Consider the following 18,302-nt stretch of genomic DNA (forward strand, 5'->3'; position numbering starts at 1 on the left):
CACTGGAGAGCAGCTGTTACCCTATGCTGTTACTTAGTACGATATTCAACATCACGTGATCTCGGTTTATCACACTGGGATAATCAGATACAGTGTAAAGCGCCGCCACGTAGCTCTATATACGTTTGTGCAACATTTAATAAGCACTGAATAAAATGAAAAGTAAATCTGCAATTATTGTTATGCATTTTCTCGGAGTTAATCGTCGCCGGATAGCTATAGGCTTCATCCTTGCTAACAGTCTCACCTCGACGTCAGCCATGCGAACCGCCTGCTATTTGACCCCCTTCACAATCGTGCTTTAAAGAGCTAGTAAGTAGCTATAACTACATGCAAATCAACATACATAACTTTGTTGTTGATCTTCCTTGTCGCCATTGATCAGTCAATACTTTCAAAATCTATTGATTCAGTAGAACTGTTTTGTAGAGCCCTGGAACACTCACTGAACTGTAGACAATCAGAGAATGCCTCTCATTACACACGTCGAGACACGTATAGCTAGCTACATGTGCATGGTTTCATAAACACTCTTAATATAGCTGCTACGTAGCTACTGTATACCTACAAGGTTTGACAATGATATATAGATAATATTTCAGAGTTTCACTAAAGAGGAATCGAAGCTAGATCTGTACACACACAAGTAGCTATGCAGTCCATACCAGCCGGCTATACATAATACAAGTACACGGAAAAATTTGGAGTTTTTAACTAGAGTAGGGACCCAGCACATTGATAAAAAGTACTGAAACAAGCTGGAGTAGTGCACGATATTAAATCACAGTAAGGCCCCTATTCGGTGATTATTAGTTTCTCATCCAGCCTTTCTAATTATTATGATGCGGGCGGGAGGGTAGACTATTACCATTATGCCATTATTTTATAATATTAATACACTGATGTATAGACCTTGTCCAAATTGTCTTTCTTTCTTACTACAAACATTTCCTTCACCAGCTGATTCTACTTTTCGTGATCGCCAACTGCTTTTCGACAGTCAACTGAAAGCCTGCTTTGATGAAGTCGATAGAGCACGATTGCAACTGGCACTGCAGCAATTTGCTAAGGAAAACAACAGTTCTCCTGGTGATATATAGCGCATTGTAGCGTTCATCAACAAAAATTAAAACAGTTTGGTATCACGTGTTCTTCTGAGCATGCGCAGAGTAAATAATGGCTTACCATGCGGTAGCTTAAGAAGGATGCGGGCGGTGGATGAGAAACTAATAATCACCAAATAGGGGCCTAACAATAAGAACCCGTATATCAAACCAGCAAAAAGAACATGAACCACCTCAGTACAAACCTTGTCTATGCTCAAGTTTAATACAGGTGTTTAATTTTCATAGGCTGACTGCTTTTACCACTAAAAGGATTTGCTCGTGTAGGTGCATACGGACAAACATAGGTAGGTAGGTAGGTAGATAGGTACACACACACACACACACACACACACACACACACACACACGCACACGCACACACGCACACGCACACACGCACACACACACACACACACACACACACACACGCCACACACACACACAGAGCTACTGGTGGCCTTTAGTTATGACGCCACTATTGTGTTGTATTTGTCACTACTGTGACATATTGAGTTGATTTGGGGATCGTGCCTTCACCACCTAATAGTCTCACCAGGGGGCTGTCACATTGGTGTGTGTACTTGGTTGTATGTGACGCGGTCCTAGTAATAATAATAATAATAATAACATACTTCATGATCAGAAATATGTACATCATTAAGTGACCACAGGTAACATATACCATTATGTAACACTTAGACACCTCAGATAAAAGGAATTCCAGAGGATATATGCATTTACCATGTATACCTCTTTACAGGGAAACATCTAAATATACATTGAAATGTATCCCGGGAAAGTGGTTGCACTTCTAAAAGAGCAACCTACTTTCATCAAAGCAAACATGGTCTTTATGCGGATGAGGTAGTGGTACCGCCCTCTGTTTGTTCTATACAAACTCAGACCAAAATCAATAGTGAGAATAAATTAATGATCATGTGATGATTACACAAATTGAAGTGTTTAAAGCACTCAAATGAAGGCGTTTCAGTATCCTCGCTGTTCTACAAGTTGGGAAATGTTACTTAAGGTGAGAACCAGTACTCCAGTAGTGTTACAGTATGTAAGCATTTAAAATTTTACTGAAGGTAGCAATAGCTATGTACGTAAGACTGGTTTTTATTCAGAAATTCATCATTAACTACATATAGCTATTTCATATATATACTATTTAAAAGTACGTTATACTCAGGAACTTAATATGGATACGTATAATTATAAAAATTTATCACATGTTATTATACTACGTATGTTATATAAGGTTTTTATGATGATGCTCAGAATTTTGGTATTAGGCCATTATTATTGTATTGCTTGCAAATTACATGATGTGAGCAGGATTATTAATTATACACTTGGCTGCCTATTTGAGCACATTCTTTATGATTAAGATTCAGGAAACGCTGCCTGCCCACCATTCATTTACATACATATAGTCATGAAACTGCAGATACAATAAACACATATATTATTAAATCTAAAGCCATAAAATTAGTTATCTTGGGCTCATTTAAAATGAAATATTTCCACACTACCACTTGTACGATTGTTCTATTACTTCTAGTTTTGCATGCTATAAATGACTACTCTATTAGAGTAACTAGATTTTGAAAAGTGCTAGACTGTGCACCGACACTGCACCCTGTTGATCAAGAATGGAGAGACTCCAACCCTTTAGTTACCGCTTTACATAATAAATACATTTACCTTAACACTTGGTCATTTTGTGCCTTCCTCTATTTTAATGGTGCATCCACGTGATCTGTAATCAAATAATTAAAATTTGGTGCGACTACCTAAAAATTGATGTCACGGTGATGGGAAACAAGGAATAAAATAATGATGGCCTTATAATAGATACACATTTGAATGATCAAAGGAATTTTTATAACTGAATGTCCACTTCAGCCACAATATTTTAGATCAATTAAATTAAGTATACTTAGGCCTCAGGGAATTAGCTATGCTTCTAATTTTAATTTATCACTGCTCTATTTCAAAATTCTTCAAAACGACTTACATTATGCTTTTATTATTCCCAAAGCATACTCATTACTACAAATAATTTTCTTAACTTTGTCCAACATTAGCAAAACCCTTAGGCAGCAAAAATGCTGTTTTATTAGACAAGGAACCTAGATATTTAGCTTTCAAGATACTTAGTAGGTATTGCAGAGTGGTAAAGAGTTGTTTCTCTGACTACCTATTAGAGTATACATGCATTGCTGTATATATCTTGATCTTAATATTGCATACATTTTGCCAATAATGTTCAAAAATAGTTTAATTTATTCTTTTAGCCTATCATTCCCAAAATTCTTGAGGAAAAATTCCCTGAGGCCGAAAGTATATTGAAGTCAAGGTGCATATAGATAGTTGTTATGATATTAGATGTTTAATGCGTAGAGTTTTATTCTAATGGAACTTTACCACACGCTTGCATGATGTCTTGATCATGAGTTACTAGCATAGCTAGCAAACATCTGTATATTATTGCCCAGTGAGGCTGTGCAAAGTTCCAGATCAACACAAACCAATTAATGGCTAACTAATTCGTTGGTTCCATGTGATAAAGTTGAGCATCATTATAATGTGAGTACAACATCTTATAATCTGTTCCATGTACCTGTACTATATTTCTATACTTAACAATTTCTCACAATCTCATTACTATTATATAAAAAGTGTTGTGAAACCTTACTGGATAAACTGATTAACTGGTCAGTTATCAGTCATTTTTGCATAGCTGAATAACCAATATCTAAGGAATTCACTCAGAAATGTACGTTTTGGGTACTTCTATCATGCTTCAACGTCCTTGACATTGATAATATGTGACACTTTTAGTGTATCATATGGATTCCGCTATAGGTATAATCAATCTTGGTGTCTATTCTTTGGCCACTATATACACACACTGTATTACAAAATTTTAAGGGTATATAGCTTACATGTTAGGTGCAGTATAAATCATTGCAGGAAGTTTCATTTGATTCAGTTAACTGGATAGCCAACAGTTATGATCTGCTCAATTACCAGTTATGATATTCTGTCCAGTTTCACAACTCTAATAATTATATATGCTAGTACTTATGGAATTTTGGGTTCCAATTAGCTCAGCAAAATAAGGTTGTGTAACATGTTCATTTCTTGGTCTAGTAAAAAGTAATTATAATTTAAAAGCAAATAAAAATATAGTTGCAATTACAATTTCTCACTATACAGAAATTTTGTGATTTAGCTACTAATTCCAATCAAAGATTTTCTTTCACTAAAATCATCATTGTGTATATCATCTATTTTATCATGTGTAGGACAACACCTCCACTCACAGAATAGTGAGTGTCCATAGTTGTACCAGTAGCTAATACTGAACACTGACTGGTCTGTACCTCCTTCAGGTACTGATATAATATTGTATAGGATCAGTCCAAACATGATCACCACAAATCCTCCAATGTAGAATACTGAGAACTGTATAGCATGTAGAAGTAAAAGTCACAATACCAGAACAACCTAATATATGACACTACATATATTATATGTACTAACCTTGTTTCCAAATAAGAAAATAGCAAACAACAAGCTGTAGACATTTGAGGTGAGAGTAGAGAGATTGATGACCATCGATGATGAGAAAATGAGGACAGGTGGTAGCAAAAAGTAGTAGCCAATGTTACAGACATTGTACCCCAAAAAGTAGAGAACTGTAATGAAAGAAAGCTTAGCAGCCACCTCCTTAATAAGAGCACATTATAGTAACACAATACAAATAGTGTGTACTACATGATGTCATTAACAAAACTGCATATTTATTATTAAAACCATCTTTTTATTGTCATGATAGATATGTAGCTCTTTTGTAATAACAGATGGATGAGGCTGTTGATGGGAGATGGACTGACCAGTTAGAAAATCTTTAAGAGTGAGTCATAGCCCCTCAAAGGTGTATATAGCCATTTTAGTTTTATAATGTCTCAATTTCACTTGTAGAGGTAAACTAATTTAACTTTAATATCTCCTTGATAGCTAAAAACAGTGTTAGTTAGCTAACAGCAGTTTGACCATATATGTGCATGCTAAGCACAAAGCTGGTCTTGGGAGTGTACTGTATATGTGACTAGATCTGGGAAAACTGGTCTTATTGCCCATGTCAGCAGATTAGATTTTTCACTAAGAATACAAAGCTACACGAATAAACTATATACATGTAATTTCACAATCAAAATCAGCTAAGGCTTGAGTGGTCTGCTTTTGCTGGCTGCGTTTGCCATAACCAATGGAAATCTGGACATGCAGCATGTAGCCTTTGTGGAGCTCTGCATGGTCAACCAGGAAATGGCTGTATGTAGCTGTACAGCTCTGTGGTGTTGAATAATGACCTGTGCTGTAAATTTCCTTTCTTGAGACCTGAATGGCTCATAACTTGGCCTAATTCATCCCTATATGCCTTCCTGTTCAATTCTTAAATGGCTACCCCTTTTGGAGCTTGCCTGATACAGTGAACCTTGGTTTTACAACTACATATCTAAAATGGCGAGAAACTTAGCTGTTGGCTACTTGTACAGTGGACGCTCTGGAAGGTAAGGAATTGGTGTAAAATGTGTGAAATTTAGTACACATAGCTTCAACCATTGGCAAGCTACAACACACTTAAATAGGCAATAAGACCGGTTTTCCCAGACTGGGTCACATATAGCATTAACTACACGTAATATACTATACTAGTGCAAGAGAGCCTCTGATAGTTGGAGGCACTGTGTTTGGTATAATACAAAATACACAAGCCATTAAGAGAGGTTCAACCATATAGATTTAAACTGCCCCTTTCACTGTCTTCAGACAGGTGAAGTGCATTGACCACATCTGGAAAGTATACTAATCTTTTAGTAGCTTTTCAACTCCACTCCTTGACCAGATCAAGAGGACTTACCCCTTAGGCAATTGAGGGTACCCTTAGCCATTTTTGTATACAATACAATGTATGCCAAGTGCCATACCTGTTCGAAGATCCCAATTTATTTCAACTAGAGATTTGCGATCCAAAAAGTACCTATAACATAATTATGCACATGGCTATACATGCTCGCAGTATTCATTTTAAAAGTTCACTGTTCACTGAATTCATAATGCATACATGTATTATCAAGGCACATGGTAGTGTGTTGTGCAGCCAAAAAAGCCAGCGCACCTCACTGTGTAGGCTTTAGTCGATTATGCCAGCACTTTTTTGGTATGATATGTAGGCAAAAGCATCAAGCATAATGCTGGCATAATACTAGCAGAATAGGGAACATTTCAAGCATAATAACCCTGGTGTTCATTATTTTGGAGAAACTCATCCGCAAATAATAAAGTTACAACCATTGCAATCTCTATCAATGGTAAAAATGAAAAGTATAACTGTTGTGGTGATTGCTAAAAGTTATATTTCCAAGGTAAAGTTACCAGCATTGTTTTATTTAAGTTTGAATTGCACATCTTGTCGAGTGAAAAATAATCCATGATGAAATTTTGTGACTTGTGTAACAAATCGGAAAAGGAAAAACACAAAAATGAGCATAGTATGCTAATTTCACTGAAAATTCCAAAAAGCATAATGGGTAACAGAGAGTGCAGCTATGTTACAAATGATCCTTTAGAGAGGTAAGCTATAAGCAATTCACTCTGTTGAGAGATAAGATATGTTACGCTTCATTACAATTCACCCAGTATATTAAGTCATTCTGTAGAGTGTTCAGCTACATCAATAGTCACCCAATAGAAAGTTCAGCTACAGTACATGTCACCAAGAGTAACTCTTGATGTTGCCCTGTAGACCATTCAGCAATTTACAATTAAGTCACCCTGTAGACAGGCCACCATGTAGATAGTTCAGCTACACTGACACAAGTCACCCTGAGAGAGTTGAGCTACATACAAGTTACCTTGTAGAAAATTCAGTCACATACAAACAAGTCATCCTGTAGAGAGTTAAACTACAAATAAGTCATCCAGTAGAAATTAACGTTCAGCTATTTAACAAACAACTCTGTAGTACATTTAGTTACATCAGTAATTATTGCAATGCTTGTATTTAATGTACTATTTCCATGTCAGTCCTGTATATTTGGCACATATGCATAGTCAAATGTGTCCGAAATATTTGTAATTGTGTGTTTTGAGCATCTCAGTGCAGTGATTGTTAAGTTTAGTATATAAACTACAAAATTGTACATACATACATCAGTATAAACTATAGTGCTGGGTGATATAGATTTTTCTTATGTCATATGTCATGGCAAAATTTATTCACAATATGAACATAAGATTATGTCACGATATATACCAATATTTTAACTTGATGTTTGTTTATTTTTTCAGATGATTTTCTACTACACTGTACACAAAACACAGGAATAAGATCATTAATTAACTAATACATCATTATGCACTTATACAGCTAGTTAAAATGAGAATTAAATGAAAATAATGTTGATTTGCATGGAAATTTACCATACTTAGTTTTCTGATTCATCTACAACTTAATCTCCAATACCTTTATCATCTTGATCTATTATGATATTTAGAGATTATCAGTTTACAATCACTACATGTGCAAAGCACATGCAAGCTAGGAGGGACATGCTCCCCAGGAGATTTTTTTAAAACAGATGCTTTGAATGGCATCTGGAGGCTTTTTTACATATACAGTCTCTTTCCTTTTTAATACCAAAATAGCTTAGACCAAGCTGTATAATTAGAGTAATGGTTATATATTCTACTGACTGTTCTATTAGAGTATCGCACTGACTGCTTTATTAGAGTATTTTGATCGTTCTACAAATTCAAGTAGCTGAAAATTGGTGCTGGTTAATCACAGTGGCTCTTTGAACTATTATTCTTCACACTGGCCTACTGCTTCCTACATGTCCCAACCGTTGCATACAGATCTAAGTAGATAGCGCCTACAAAATACCCAACAGTATGCCACACTGTTGACGTGGGTGTAGCAGGAGTAATGGCAAAACTGGAGATGCCACCTTACGAGCTCACATTGTACTGCTTAGATCACGTCGTGATATAACTTCTAGCTATTGTATCATGATATAAAAAATTATGTCATGATACATGTATGTCGTATGTTGGCTATATCGCCCAGCACTAAAACTACAAATGTAGTCACTCTTTGAGATGTGTAGTAATGAAAGGCAAGTAAAAAAACCCATCCAAAACTGGCCTTAGGCCAGCTTAGGGGTTTGCAATTTTTAAAAAAAGTTATATTTTACCGAACAGTAGTTGAGGAAGTACAGTAGTTGATGTGAGTTGGTGCACCAGAGTATAGAAACAAGGCCAGGGTGAAAAAAGTTGTGAAATAAAAGGTGGCAACAAAGAAAACCCTGTGATGGTAGGGTAATGCCAAAAATTTTGATAATACAACTATTTATGGAAATTTTGTGTCAAAGTATAATGAAACTTAGAGGAGGCACTCATCTGAATTGTTATTAAAATTTTTGCCATTAGCCTATCATCACAACCATTTCTTGGCCACCACTTTTGATTTCACACCTTTTTTTACCCTGGATTTTTTAGAGGCCTTGCCCTTTTTACAGCTTGGCTGTTATTGTATAAATTAAATTTCCTGCACAGCTAGCCCAATTGTCTTCTATTAATTGTGACTGTTTTAACAAAAGCCCTCATAGCTATAATACAGTAGTTTACACTTCTAAATTTCTTTTTATTGTCTTAACATTATGTACAGTGTCCAAAGAATGGGCTTCAGCAATGGTGAGGAAATTGATTTGTACAGGAAGTATACTGAAAATAAATTACAGACGCTTGTCATAACGTCTGTATGCATTGATCAACAGATTCAGATTAAAATGTTTAGCATGAATAAAGTCATCCAACGTAATAGTTGTAACCCTGTAGACAAGTGTGCATACGAGTATAATGTTTTTAAACGAACAAACAACAACGATCTTGTTTCTGTCTACTGTATCATAAACAAATGCACATGACATGCACACCATTGGGGCTGCAGAAACAAAACAAAGATACTGTATTCAAGCTCTCCACGAGAAGGTGAACAAGATGGCGCATAAGTTGACACTTTCCTCCCTGAGCAATAGCTCAATTAAAACTTGAATTTCTTTCCTTGTAGTATGCATAATTTCATCATTATTTCATTAATACTTATCTATAAAAGTATGCTTGTGCGAACTATGTGGATTATTACTGAGATGGTCACAATTATATGACTCAGTGTGAGAGTGCCTAGAATTCTTGGGAGGCTCATATTACAGGGTGAATCCAGGGGGTTTCTACTAAAATTGATTTTATATTGATTGTAAAGGTACTAAATACTCTAATGGAACAGTCTATTAAAGCTACTTAGTAACTAGAATCGTATCTTAAGAGTGTTTGAGACCTACATTTTTCCTGGGGGCATGCTCCCAGACCCTTCAGACTTCTCATACTGTAGCTCCACCTCTTACCTGTTTATCCTGCTCCTGATACCATGCCAGCAGAAACAAGCATACATCAATCACAGCCTTTCATACATCAGTAAATCCTAATGCATGTTTAAATGTCAGTGAAATTGTTACCAGATTCAATCTCAAAATCAAAAATTTTCTGAAGAAGCATGCCCCTGACATGCAACAAAAAATTAGAAATCTGTTGCCAAAATTCCTGGAGCCACTCTTGTATTAAGGCAGGAACTTCAACTGGTGTGAGCTTCAGTGGTGTCTAACATGCTAAACCCAGTTTTGTAGATTGCAATATATTATATAGAGAACATTTTTGTGTCTTCACACACAGTTTGTCACATGTACTTGACACATTGTACCACCATCTTTTAGGCTAGTGGCATTCCATTTCCACTTAACTATCAAATAAACTGTGTGTACTTTTACCTAAAACACACAATTATGCTACTAAAATGGTATGCAAATAACTGTGTTGCAGCTCAAGACCACTAGAACAAACCAATTGTGTAACAGTACACTCAGAAGCATGTGTCTTACAGATGCTACCACCCATAATAACAACAGCTGCAACTGACTTCTCAGCATTGCAGTTTCCTCAACTGAAGCGAACTATTTTAACTGAATACTGACATTTAAATTGCTTGAATAGCATGGGACAGGCTAGAATGATGCTCTCCAAGCAGAAACTCTATGCAGTCATGTATAAGCACCAACATGCATAATAAATTTCACAAAATAAATAATTCCTCTGAAAATTATGAGCGCATGAGCCTTAAAATTAGAGTCTATGGTAGGACAAAACTCAAGTAAAATTTGTGCTTGGGAAATTTACGATGTTTCTTTAAAATGCCGACGAATTATGCATGTCTTGGACCTATCACCATGTTAACACACCATAATAGAACAGCCATTAATTGCATTTAGTCCAATAGTCACCAAAGGATAACAGTTCAATTAGACCTAGATGTGCGATGTTTATAATTTGAAACTTCTAGCAAAATAAAAGGTGAAAATGAAAGTATTGCTATATAGAAAAATATATATATAATGCAAAATAGACTGATCCATAACGTTATTACTTTACTTACAGCTGAATGCTTGCAATCAGTGCTCCACTAAATCCTAACATTGCCATGTAATCTATTATACCGATTTTTCCTTTAATTAGAAACTCTTCACCCACAAGACTGATACTTATTGCTAGAGCAGCGAGGATGCACAGAACATCTCCAAGTAGATGATTATCCCCTGTCAATCACACATGAATGTGTTATTAGAGATCACTACTGAAACAAGGAAGATCACTAAATAAAGTGGAAATTTAATCTCCATTCTGGTTTATTTCATAGATACAGTGAGAATTAAATTTGCCTTCAAGTGATGATTTCTGTTTTAGTACTTTTATTGTAATGTTTTTATACCTCTTGGCCACAATTTCAAAGATATGGACCCTTTAAAAACCAAACACCAGTGGTAGGCCTTTAAAAATTACGGTGGCATAATTTTGGTATAATTTCGAGTATAATAGGCTAAAGTATCAAGCATTATGCCTAGGCCTGAGTCAAATATGCTCAAAGTTTGCCCAAAATGCTTTCAGAAATTTTCTCCTACTATACATGCTTCTCAGGTGATCCCTATTCATCTAGGTTAACAGCATTTCTTACAATTATCTTGGGTCATTTTAATCAGTGAATGCTCTATTAAAGTATTTCACTACATACTGACTGTTCTATTAGAGAGTATCAGTCTAATGAGCTATGTACAATGCATTTGAGTGCTCTATTGCAGTGTTGAGTTTCCACTGACTGCTCTATTAGGGAGTATCGATCTATTTTCATGGAATTAAGTTCCACAGTTTGAAATATCCACCCAATATGCTAGCATTATGCTAGCATAGCACTCCAGTCTATTGTGTTTTTATTATGCCGGCATATTTGGTGCTGGCCTAATTATTACGGCATAATATAACACATAATTATTGCATTTCATATCAAAAATGTATAATGTTATTATTTTTAGCTGAGTATTCACAATATACAGAAATAAAATTGAAAATTCTAACAGAGCAGTCACTTACTCCATGCAGGAAATACTCTAATAAAACAGTCAACTCTTTGAGCATTATCTTGATTTTGAAAGCATAATAATTATTTTGAGCATAATAGGCACATTGCTCTAAAGTATAATAGATTATTTTCAAACTAGAATTGGCTCAAGCTTACCAGGGTTTGGTAATAGGGAGGTTCCACTATATACACGGATATGTGATACATTTATTGAAGATACCACCTTATTTAAATGGTACAATACAGTACGTATACAAACACAGCTATTAACCTCCACTATTATTATCACTTTTTGATTTCAAATCTTCAATGATCAAAACTACCATACCCACAGTGCTGATAAGCATTGCAATGTAGTGAACAAGCTTGTATCTTGTTTTCACCAAGAAGACGGACAGAATAACAACCCACACGACATTAGCACCATTAACAATAACCTGTAAAGTGCAAATAGAGCGATGGATTATGTTGTTTGTGTGGCACATTATCATATGTACGCGCACACATAATATTATTACCCTGTACTTGTGTATATACACACATACAGATGTAGTGTATACCTATACACATGTACATACATACAGACGTACACACATCAGGGAGGAATTCTATAAAGAGGTTCTCAGTGGTAGTAGGGTTCAGAAGCAGGGGTTGATACTGACAAGGTTTTTAATTTTATTATGCTTGAAGTTTGATGTTTAAAACTTACTATACACAATAGTTTTGGTCTACTCATCCTAACTACTATCATCTAATGCCATCATTTTCTGAGTGGTTTTTGAACTTCTGTGATGCAGAAATACAATGGTGTCTTGACTAGCATATCAATTTTACCAGAATATTAGAACAGATATACTTAGCTATGTGGTAAGTATGCATTCCGTTCACACTACTCATCAAACCATGTTCGGACAGTTCGATTAAAACATCAGTGCTTTCCAAATCCTATATAGCTAATCTTGTAAGAAACTTAAAAGCCAATGTGACTTAATTTAGTGCTAAAACATATCTGAATGAAAAACCTTCTTCCTAGCTATACCGGCTCACTGAATCTACAAAATAAATTGTAGCTGGGCTACTATAGCTAGACTAGTTATGTAGTTGGATAAATTATCAATGTGTATCGTACTGAATCCTTACTATGGTTAACCAGCATTACAGTAGCTAGCTAGCTAGCTATAGCTCACCATGATTCTAATCAACTCATTTGTCCTTCATTATACCATCACATCTTCTGTTTGTTTTGCACATAGTCTCGGAAGGTTTACTATTAACTATACTATTGACTAAATGATGGGCATTAATTAGAAGTTTAAACTTGGTCTGTGATCCTCAAGTTTTGCTATGAGGAAAAGTGATATTATCAGTTAGCTGATGAGTATTGGTGAGTATAATTCGTGTGTTATTCCCTATGGGGTGGTTTAGTTGTAGTTAAGGAAGAATCAGTATAATGCTAGCTAACAGTAGTTGCCCAATGGCGGGACAGCTGTTCTGAAGTAAGGCAAACCAAAGGGGTTTCTGGAAACCTCGGAAACCCTCCTAAAACTGCTCCTGCACATGCATACACACATACATATGATGCATATATTATACATACATAAATACAAACATACATATGTATGTACATACCTACGTACATACATACATGCATATGTCCATTAATGCACACACACACACAAAGCAAAGCCTCTGGAAGCCATGTGCAACACAGCTACCTGTATTGCTATCTAGCAAACCAGCACTGGGATGCCTGTGCACCATTCAGCCCTGCAGGTACTTGAGTTTTGTGCAGGAAAGTCCTCCTGGACAGGACTACTAACCCACAAGAGAACTGTGTAGGTCTCATGGATAGAGGCTGCAGAAGCTGAAATTCCACAATGACCCCAAGCAGGACAAGGACAGTTGGGAAATTTCTTTCATAGTTTAACATGAAGTATCCATTGATAGTACAACTGGGTGGGGCTGCTTCCCCAGTTAACACCAGGTCACCAGATCCCAACACACCTGCACACACATGCACTCGTACATGTTTAATCATTGTTGGTCCAGACCAATTGATATGTACATACTCATGAGTTGAAGCTGAATAAGAAGCATCAGGACTTGCGCCATACAACAGGAAATTTTGACGGATGAAAAAGTTGACTAATCTGACGAATCGGTAAAATTCATCAACTTTTCATTCATCGAAATGTCAATTAGTGCCTCTATTTAGGTTTATAATTTCTTGGTCTTCATCAGCATTTAATTCTGTCATCAAAGCTGATGAAGTGTAGATTTATCAAAGTTTCTAGCCAACGAATAAACAATGTACATTTGAAACAGTCTGTATAAAAAAGTGCTATGAGATTCAAAACCTTGTTTTCAGCCACCATCACTTTTGGAATTCACATGAGCAAGACTGCCCTGCTACTACAACCTGTACACACCATATACCTTTATTCTTGATATAGATAGGAAATGCATGACAGCTTGTTATGCAGTATTGTGCTAGTATGGATGTATAATGCATGCATTTATGTGAATGTTCTTGCTATGGTGAGTTAGGACATTAGGCTTGAGCCAAAATATTATGCCTTGAAATTGGCCTAAAAGTAGCTTTGTGTTTTTGACAACTGAAAAATCAAACCTGCTGTACTAGAATTACACAAAAAATACTTTTAAAATCAAGATTATACGCTAGACCTAACTTCAACCTTTTTGTATCCCAATACATCATGCACCATCATAATCTAATGAAAGATTCCTTACTGTGTTACTTGTAACTGTGGTGTACTTCAATGATAAATTCTGCAAGTAAACTCCTTGTACATCGGAAACTCCTAATATAATAAATTTCCACCAGTTTGCTTTGATCTTTGCTACAAAGTTTCTCTGCAGAGCCATGTATGGTCCACAGGTTACAGTGAGTACAAAGTAAACACCAGCAGCCAATGTAGTAGATATGTCCTTCCCTGTGTGGTTGTCTAGTAGAGTAACGAATACTCCAAATCCAGTCCAAAATAATGACAATATCTGACCAGCCACCAGAACATAAAAGAAGTACCTACATATGTGTAAAAGTTAAAAGATTTAGACTTAATTAATGCAAGTATACTCAGTAAATAGTATTAAAGATAAAAATAATACAGTCATCCTATAATATTTTTGTTATTATTATAATCATTTCAAACTTAATATGTATTGTCCATTTAGCTACCATAAAACTTAAAGCTATCATGATTAAATTTTATGTGTAGCTGATCTTGCTACTGTATGTAGCCGGTGTTGGGGAAATTACTTTTTAAATGTAACTAGTTCTATATTACACAATTACTTGCAACAGAACACTATTTAGTTACAGTAACATATTACCCATAAAATAAAGTAGCTATAATAATATATTACTTTGTGTCCACGGCCTTAAGCTGTTACATGTGCAACTACTACCTTATCACGTGACATGATTGCATTGTTGGACAATGTGCAAATCTTGGTTAAAAGTAAGAAGCTGATGAATAAGCTTCATTCAGTAGGCTTCATAACTTCTTTCTGGCTAGGCGTTGCTCAGTGGATCACTAACGAGATTAGTAACTTCGTTACTTGTAGTAATAATATTAGACTCGTTACAGTAACTTCATTACTTAGATAACGCGTTACATTTGTAAGTAAAGTAGCTTGAGTTGTATTACCTGTTTTATGGTGTATTTCGTTACATTACTTAGTTACCACAAAAGTAATACGTAAGTATTACATAACGTGTTACATAAGTAACGTGTTACCCCCAACACTGATGTAGCTATACGTACATGCAGTATTTTCTTATGGAAATGATATAAATGCATAACAGAAAATACTGATGATTCCTGTTACAAATGCAGGAAAGCCATCACATGCTACCATGAATCATACCTATCAATATTATTTCTCACCAACGAAATTGTTGGGATTTGACATTTTTAAATGGCAGTGGATACTGAACTGAAAGTCGGTTCAGTAATGTACCGGCTATTGAACCGACAGTAAAACTTAGACAGAAGGTTGCTGAAACGAAAAAAGCCTGGACTTCCAGTGTGTTAGGCCTGGCTGAACCCAACCTTAACCAGTGGCAGATCTAGGAATTTTCAGAGGGGGTTTCAGGTTCAGGAAGTTTTCAATAGCTGTGATCCCACTTAGCTATAATCTATGCACTTAGCTATAGTCCAGCTGGAGTTGTTAACTCAGCCTTATAGCTCAGTGGCCTATAGCTACATAGATATATAGTGAATCATAAAAAATCACTCCAAAACACTGTTTCATAGTTGATCCAGGCCTTCACAGAAAGCTTTCAAGCAAAAACGACAATCATTTTAGAGGCGCTTAACACGCTTCAACGCCGTAATGCCATTTTAGTGGTTTCAAAGGCAAAAGTATGATGTTTGGCCAGTAGAAAAGGTCCCAATGTGATATACCATGCATAGCTGTTGGTGATTTTATAACTCACATGAATCGTAAATAAGTTAGGGGCACGTGCACTTTTTCAGAGGCGGTTTCATCTGAAACCATTGTAATCCCCCTGCCACTGTTAACCCTAATGTTAATTTGAGGTTTGCCTGTTAAGCATAATGATATCCTTCACTGTCTGTATAAGGTAAGTATTTGGTAAGCTCAAGGCGAGCTAGGGTTGGAGTGACTAATGTGTTTGATACTAGAGTAGTTTGTGTTATTCGCAAAAAAATAAAAACTTTCACTTTAAAAATCAAATTCTCCACCCATGGGGGCACATCTAGTGGTCAAATCCCCATGTGGCTTGGTTACCAAGAGTCTCCTATAATTATGAGCTCTAGTTTATACAATACACTGTTTAGTGTACCTACCCTGTATGTAGTTACGTATAGCAAGTAAAAATGGAAAAAAAAATTGAATGGTCAAATTTCCCACCTCTTGGCCTATTACGAGCTCTTGGCCTCAGCGCTAAAACACAGAAACTGGTAAACAAGTACCTTGCATGTGTATGTTTAGTTGATATCACAATGGTATTTTTTTTCTTTTTTGGCATACTATATTTTTAGCTGATATTTGCAGCGAGCCACGAGACTAACATACAGGAGATTGCTTCTCTCATGCATCCCCTTCATGTATGTAGGAGCTAAAATACAGTATATACCTCAACAAAAATATCCTTGATATCAATTTCACAGTACAGTTATACATATGCAAGGTACTTGTTTACGAGTTTCTGTGCTTTAGCATCAATGTATTTCTTGCAGAAGCACAAATCTACTGGTGGGTACTACATAAGAAATGGAAGGCTTCCGAAAATACTGCTAAAAATTGTAAGGTTCATACTCCCTCTATGCTAAAGATATCAAACCCATTTTTGGTTTTTGGTAATTAATGAATACAGGACACAGCTATATATAAATATTGGATGTTGTTATCTGGTAGTAAATACGATGTTCGAAAATGGATAGACGGATAATTTTGTTTGAACATTGTATTTATCAGACCAAGCATACTAATAACTGCAGCTCTCATGCTATTAATCCTACATACCTGATTATTGGAGGATAATTGCTGCTTAGTGTAGGCTACTTTGTGGTATAATAATCTAAGCTGCTGGATTTCCATGAAGTGAGTGGCAACTGTGTACATGTTCAAAAATCATATCGCCCGATAATTGATAGTTCACTCTACTTCTTAATGAATATGGAAATAAAGAGGACATATGACACATGTAAAAGCAGTGCGCATGTATGGATACCGTACTGTATTTTGACTCATCATTTATGGGCTTGGAAGACTGTTTACTATTACTAGTTATTCTTTGGTGGTACCCATTTTGTTTCAGTTTCACTTTGAGGTACCCATTTTGTTTCAGTTTCACTTTGAGGTTGTATTTTCTACAAACTAGTTGGTAGTGGACTGGGCCTAACAAATGCACATTGCACGGTCAGTATAGACTTGAAAATCTGCAGCCAATGGCTACATCAAAATTACAATACTTTATAGTCATGATTAGATACTACCAGGGCTATGAGAAGCCGGCCGGGGCACCGCTCAGGTGATGTCGGATTGTAGGTACTGTATTATACGCCGTACAGCATCATGTGCAGTGCCAGTAGACCACGTGTAGCTACGCCTACGGGGTTTATTTAGTGGTATCATAATGGATAGCTTCACTTTAATCATAGATTATACATTATAGGGGACTATGCTTTAATCTACTGCTGGCGTGGTAGGCCGGTTTCGGCTGTGCTAAATTACTGAAGGGGCGCGTGACTTCGAACAGTGACGAAACAGCCATTCATGGCCAATTAACATACAATGCGCAAAATAACAACATACACTACTTGATTGTTGATTATCCTTGTCCTTGTTGACATCATATCAGTGGACCATCATACCATTGAACTGATAAAGACGCGATCGATACTGCATGATTTAGCTGAGACCCTGGAACCGCAATGTTAAATCCAAAATTATCGTGAAATCTTTAAATCTTAGTCAGAGGAAGAATTCTTATCATGTAGCTATAACCATTATGCAAATAATTATGGTAACTAGCTGCTCCGGATCCATCAGAGCATCCCAATAACTGACTCTTATCTATGTGATTTGTAATGTTTTTCCTTACCTGAACATATCAGTTTGTAACTGTGTTTTCAGTAATCCTAATCATAATCATAACCAAGAGCTGTC

At 36.1% G+C, this 18,302-nt stretch overlaps 1 protein-coding gene across 2 annotated transcripts; it reads right to left on the bottom strand.

The window, feature by feature from the left end:
* Positions 1 to 4,225: 4,225 nt before the first annotated feature.
* On the bottom strand, positions 4,226 to 18,081 carry LOC136258588 (solute carrier family 35 member F2-like). Of its 2 annotated transcripts, XM_066051925.1 has the most exons (7): positions 17,949 to 18,081; positions 14,394 to 14,688; positions 11,914 to 12,079; positions 10,665 to 10,824; positions 6,106 to 6,158; positions 4,658 to 4,812; positions 4,226 to 4,579 (listed from the first exon to the last, which is right to left on the bottom strand). In XM_066051925.1, exons 1-7 carry the CDS (start codon positions 17,987 to 17,989, stop codon positions 4,343 to 4,345), a joined length of 1,107 nt encoding a protein of 368 aa, XP_065907997.1. In that variant the 5' UTR covers positions 17,990 to 18,081; the 3' UTR covers positions 4,226 to 4,342. The 2 variants fall into 2 exon arrangements, with proteins under 2 accessions (XP_065907997.1, XP_065907998.1); XM_066051926.1 differs by lacking the exons at positions 6,106 to 6,158; positions 10,665 to 10,824.
* Between the last annotated feature and the right edge of the window lie 221 nt (positions 18,082 to 18,302).

Source organism: Dysidea avara, chromosome 6, assembly GCF_963678975.1.
Source record: "Dysidea avara chromosome 6, odDysAvar1.4, whole genome shotgun sequence".
Taxonomy (NCBI): domain Eukaryota; kingdom Metazoa; phylum Porifera; class Demospongiae; order Dictyoceratida; family Dysideidae; genus Dysidea; species Dysidea avara.

Coding starts and splice junctions, on each gene's coding strand:
- LOC136258588 (XM_066051925.1), bottom strand. CDS start 17,989: ATGATGTCAACAAGGACAAGGATAATCAACAATCAAGTAGT. Junction 12,080..14,393: donor CCACAGTTACAAGTAACACA/GTAAGGAATCTT, acceptor TGCACTTTACAG/GTTATTGTTAATGGTGCTAA. Junction 4,580..4,657: donor TTTTCTTATTTGGAAACAAG/GTTAGTACATAT, acceptor CATGCTATACAG/TTCTCAGTATTCTACATTGG.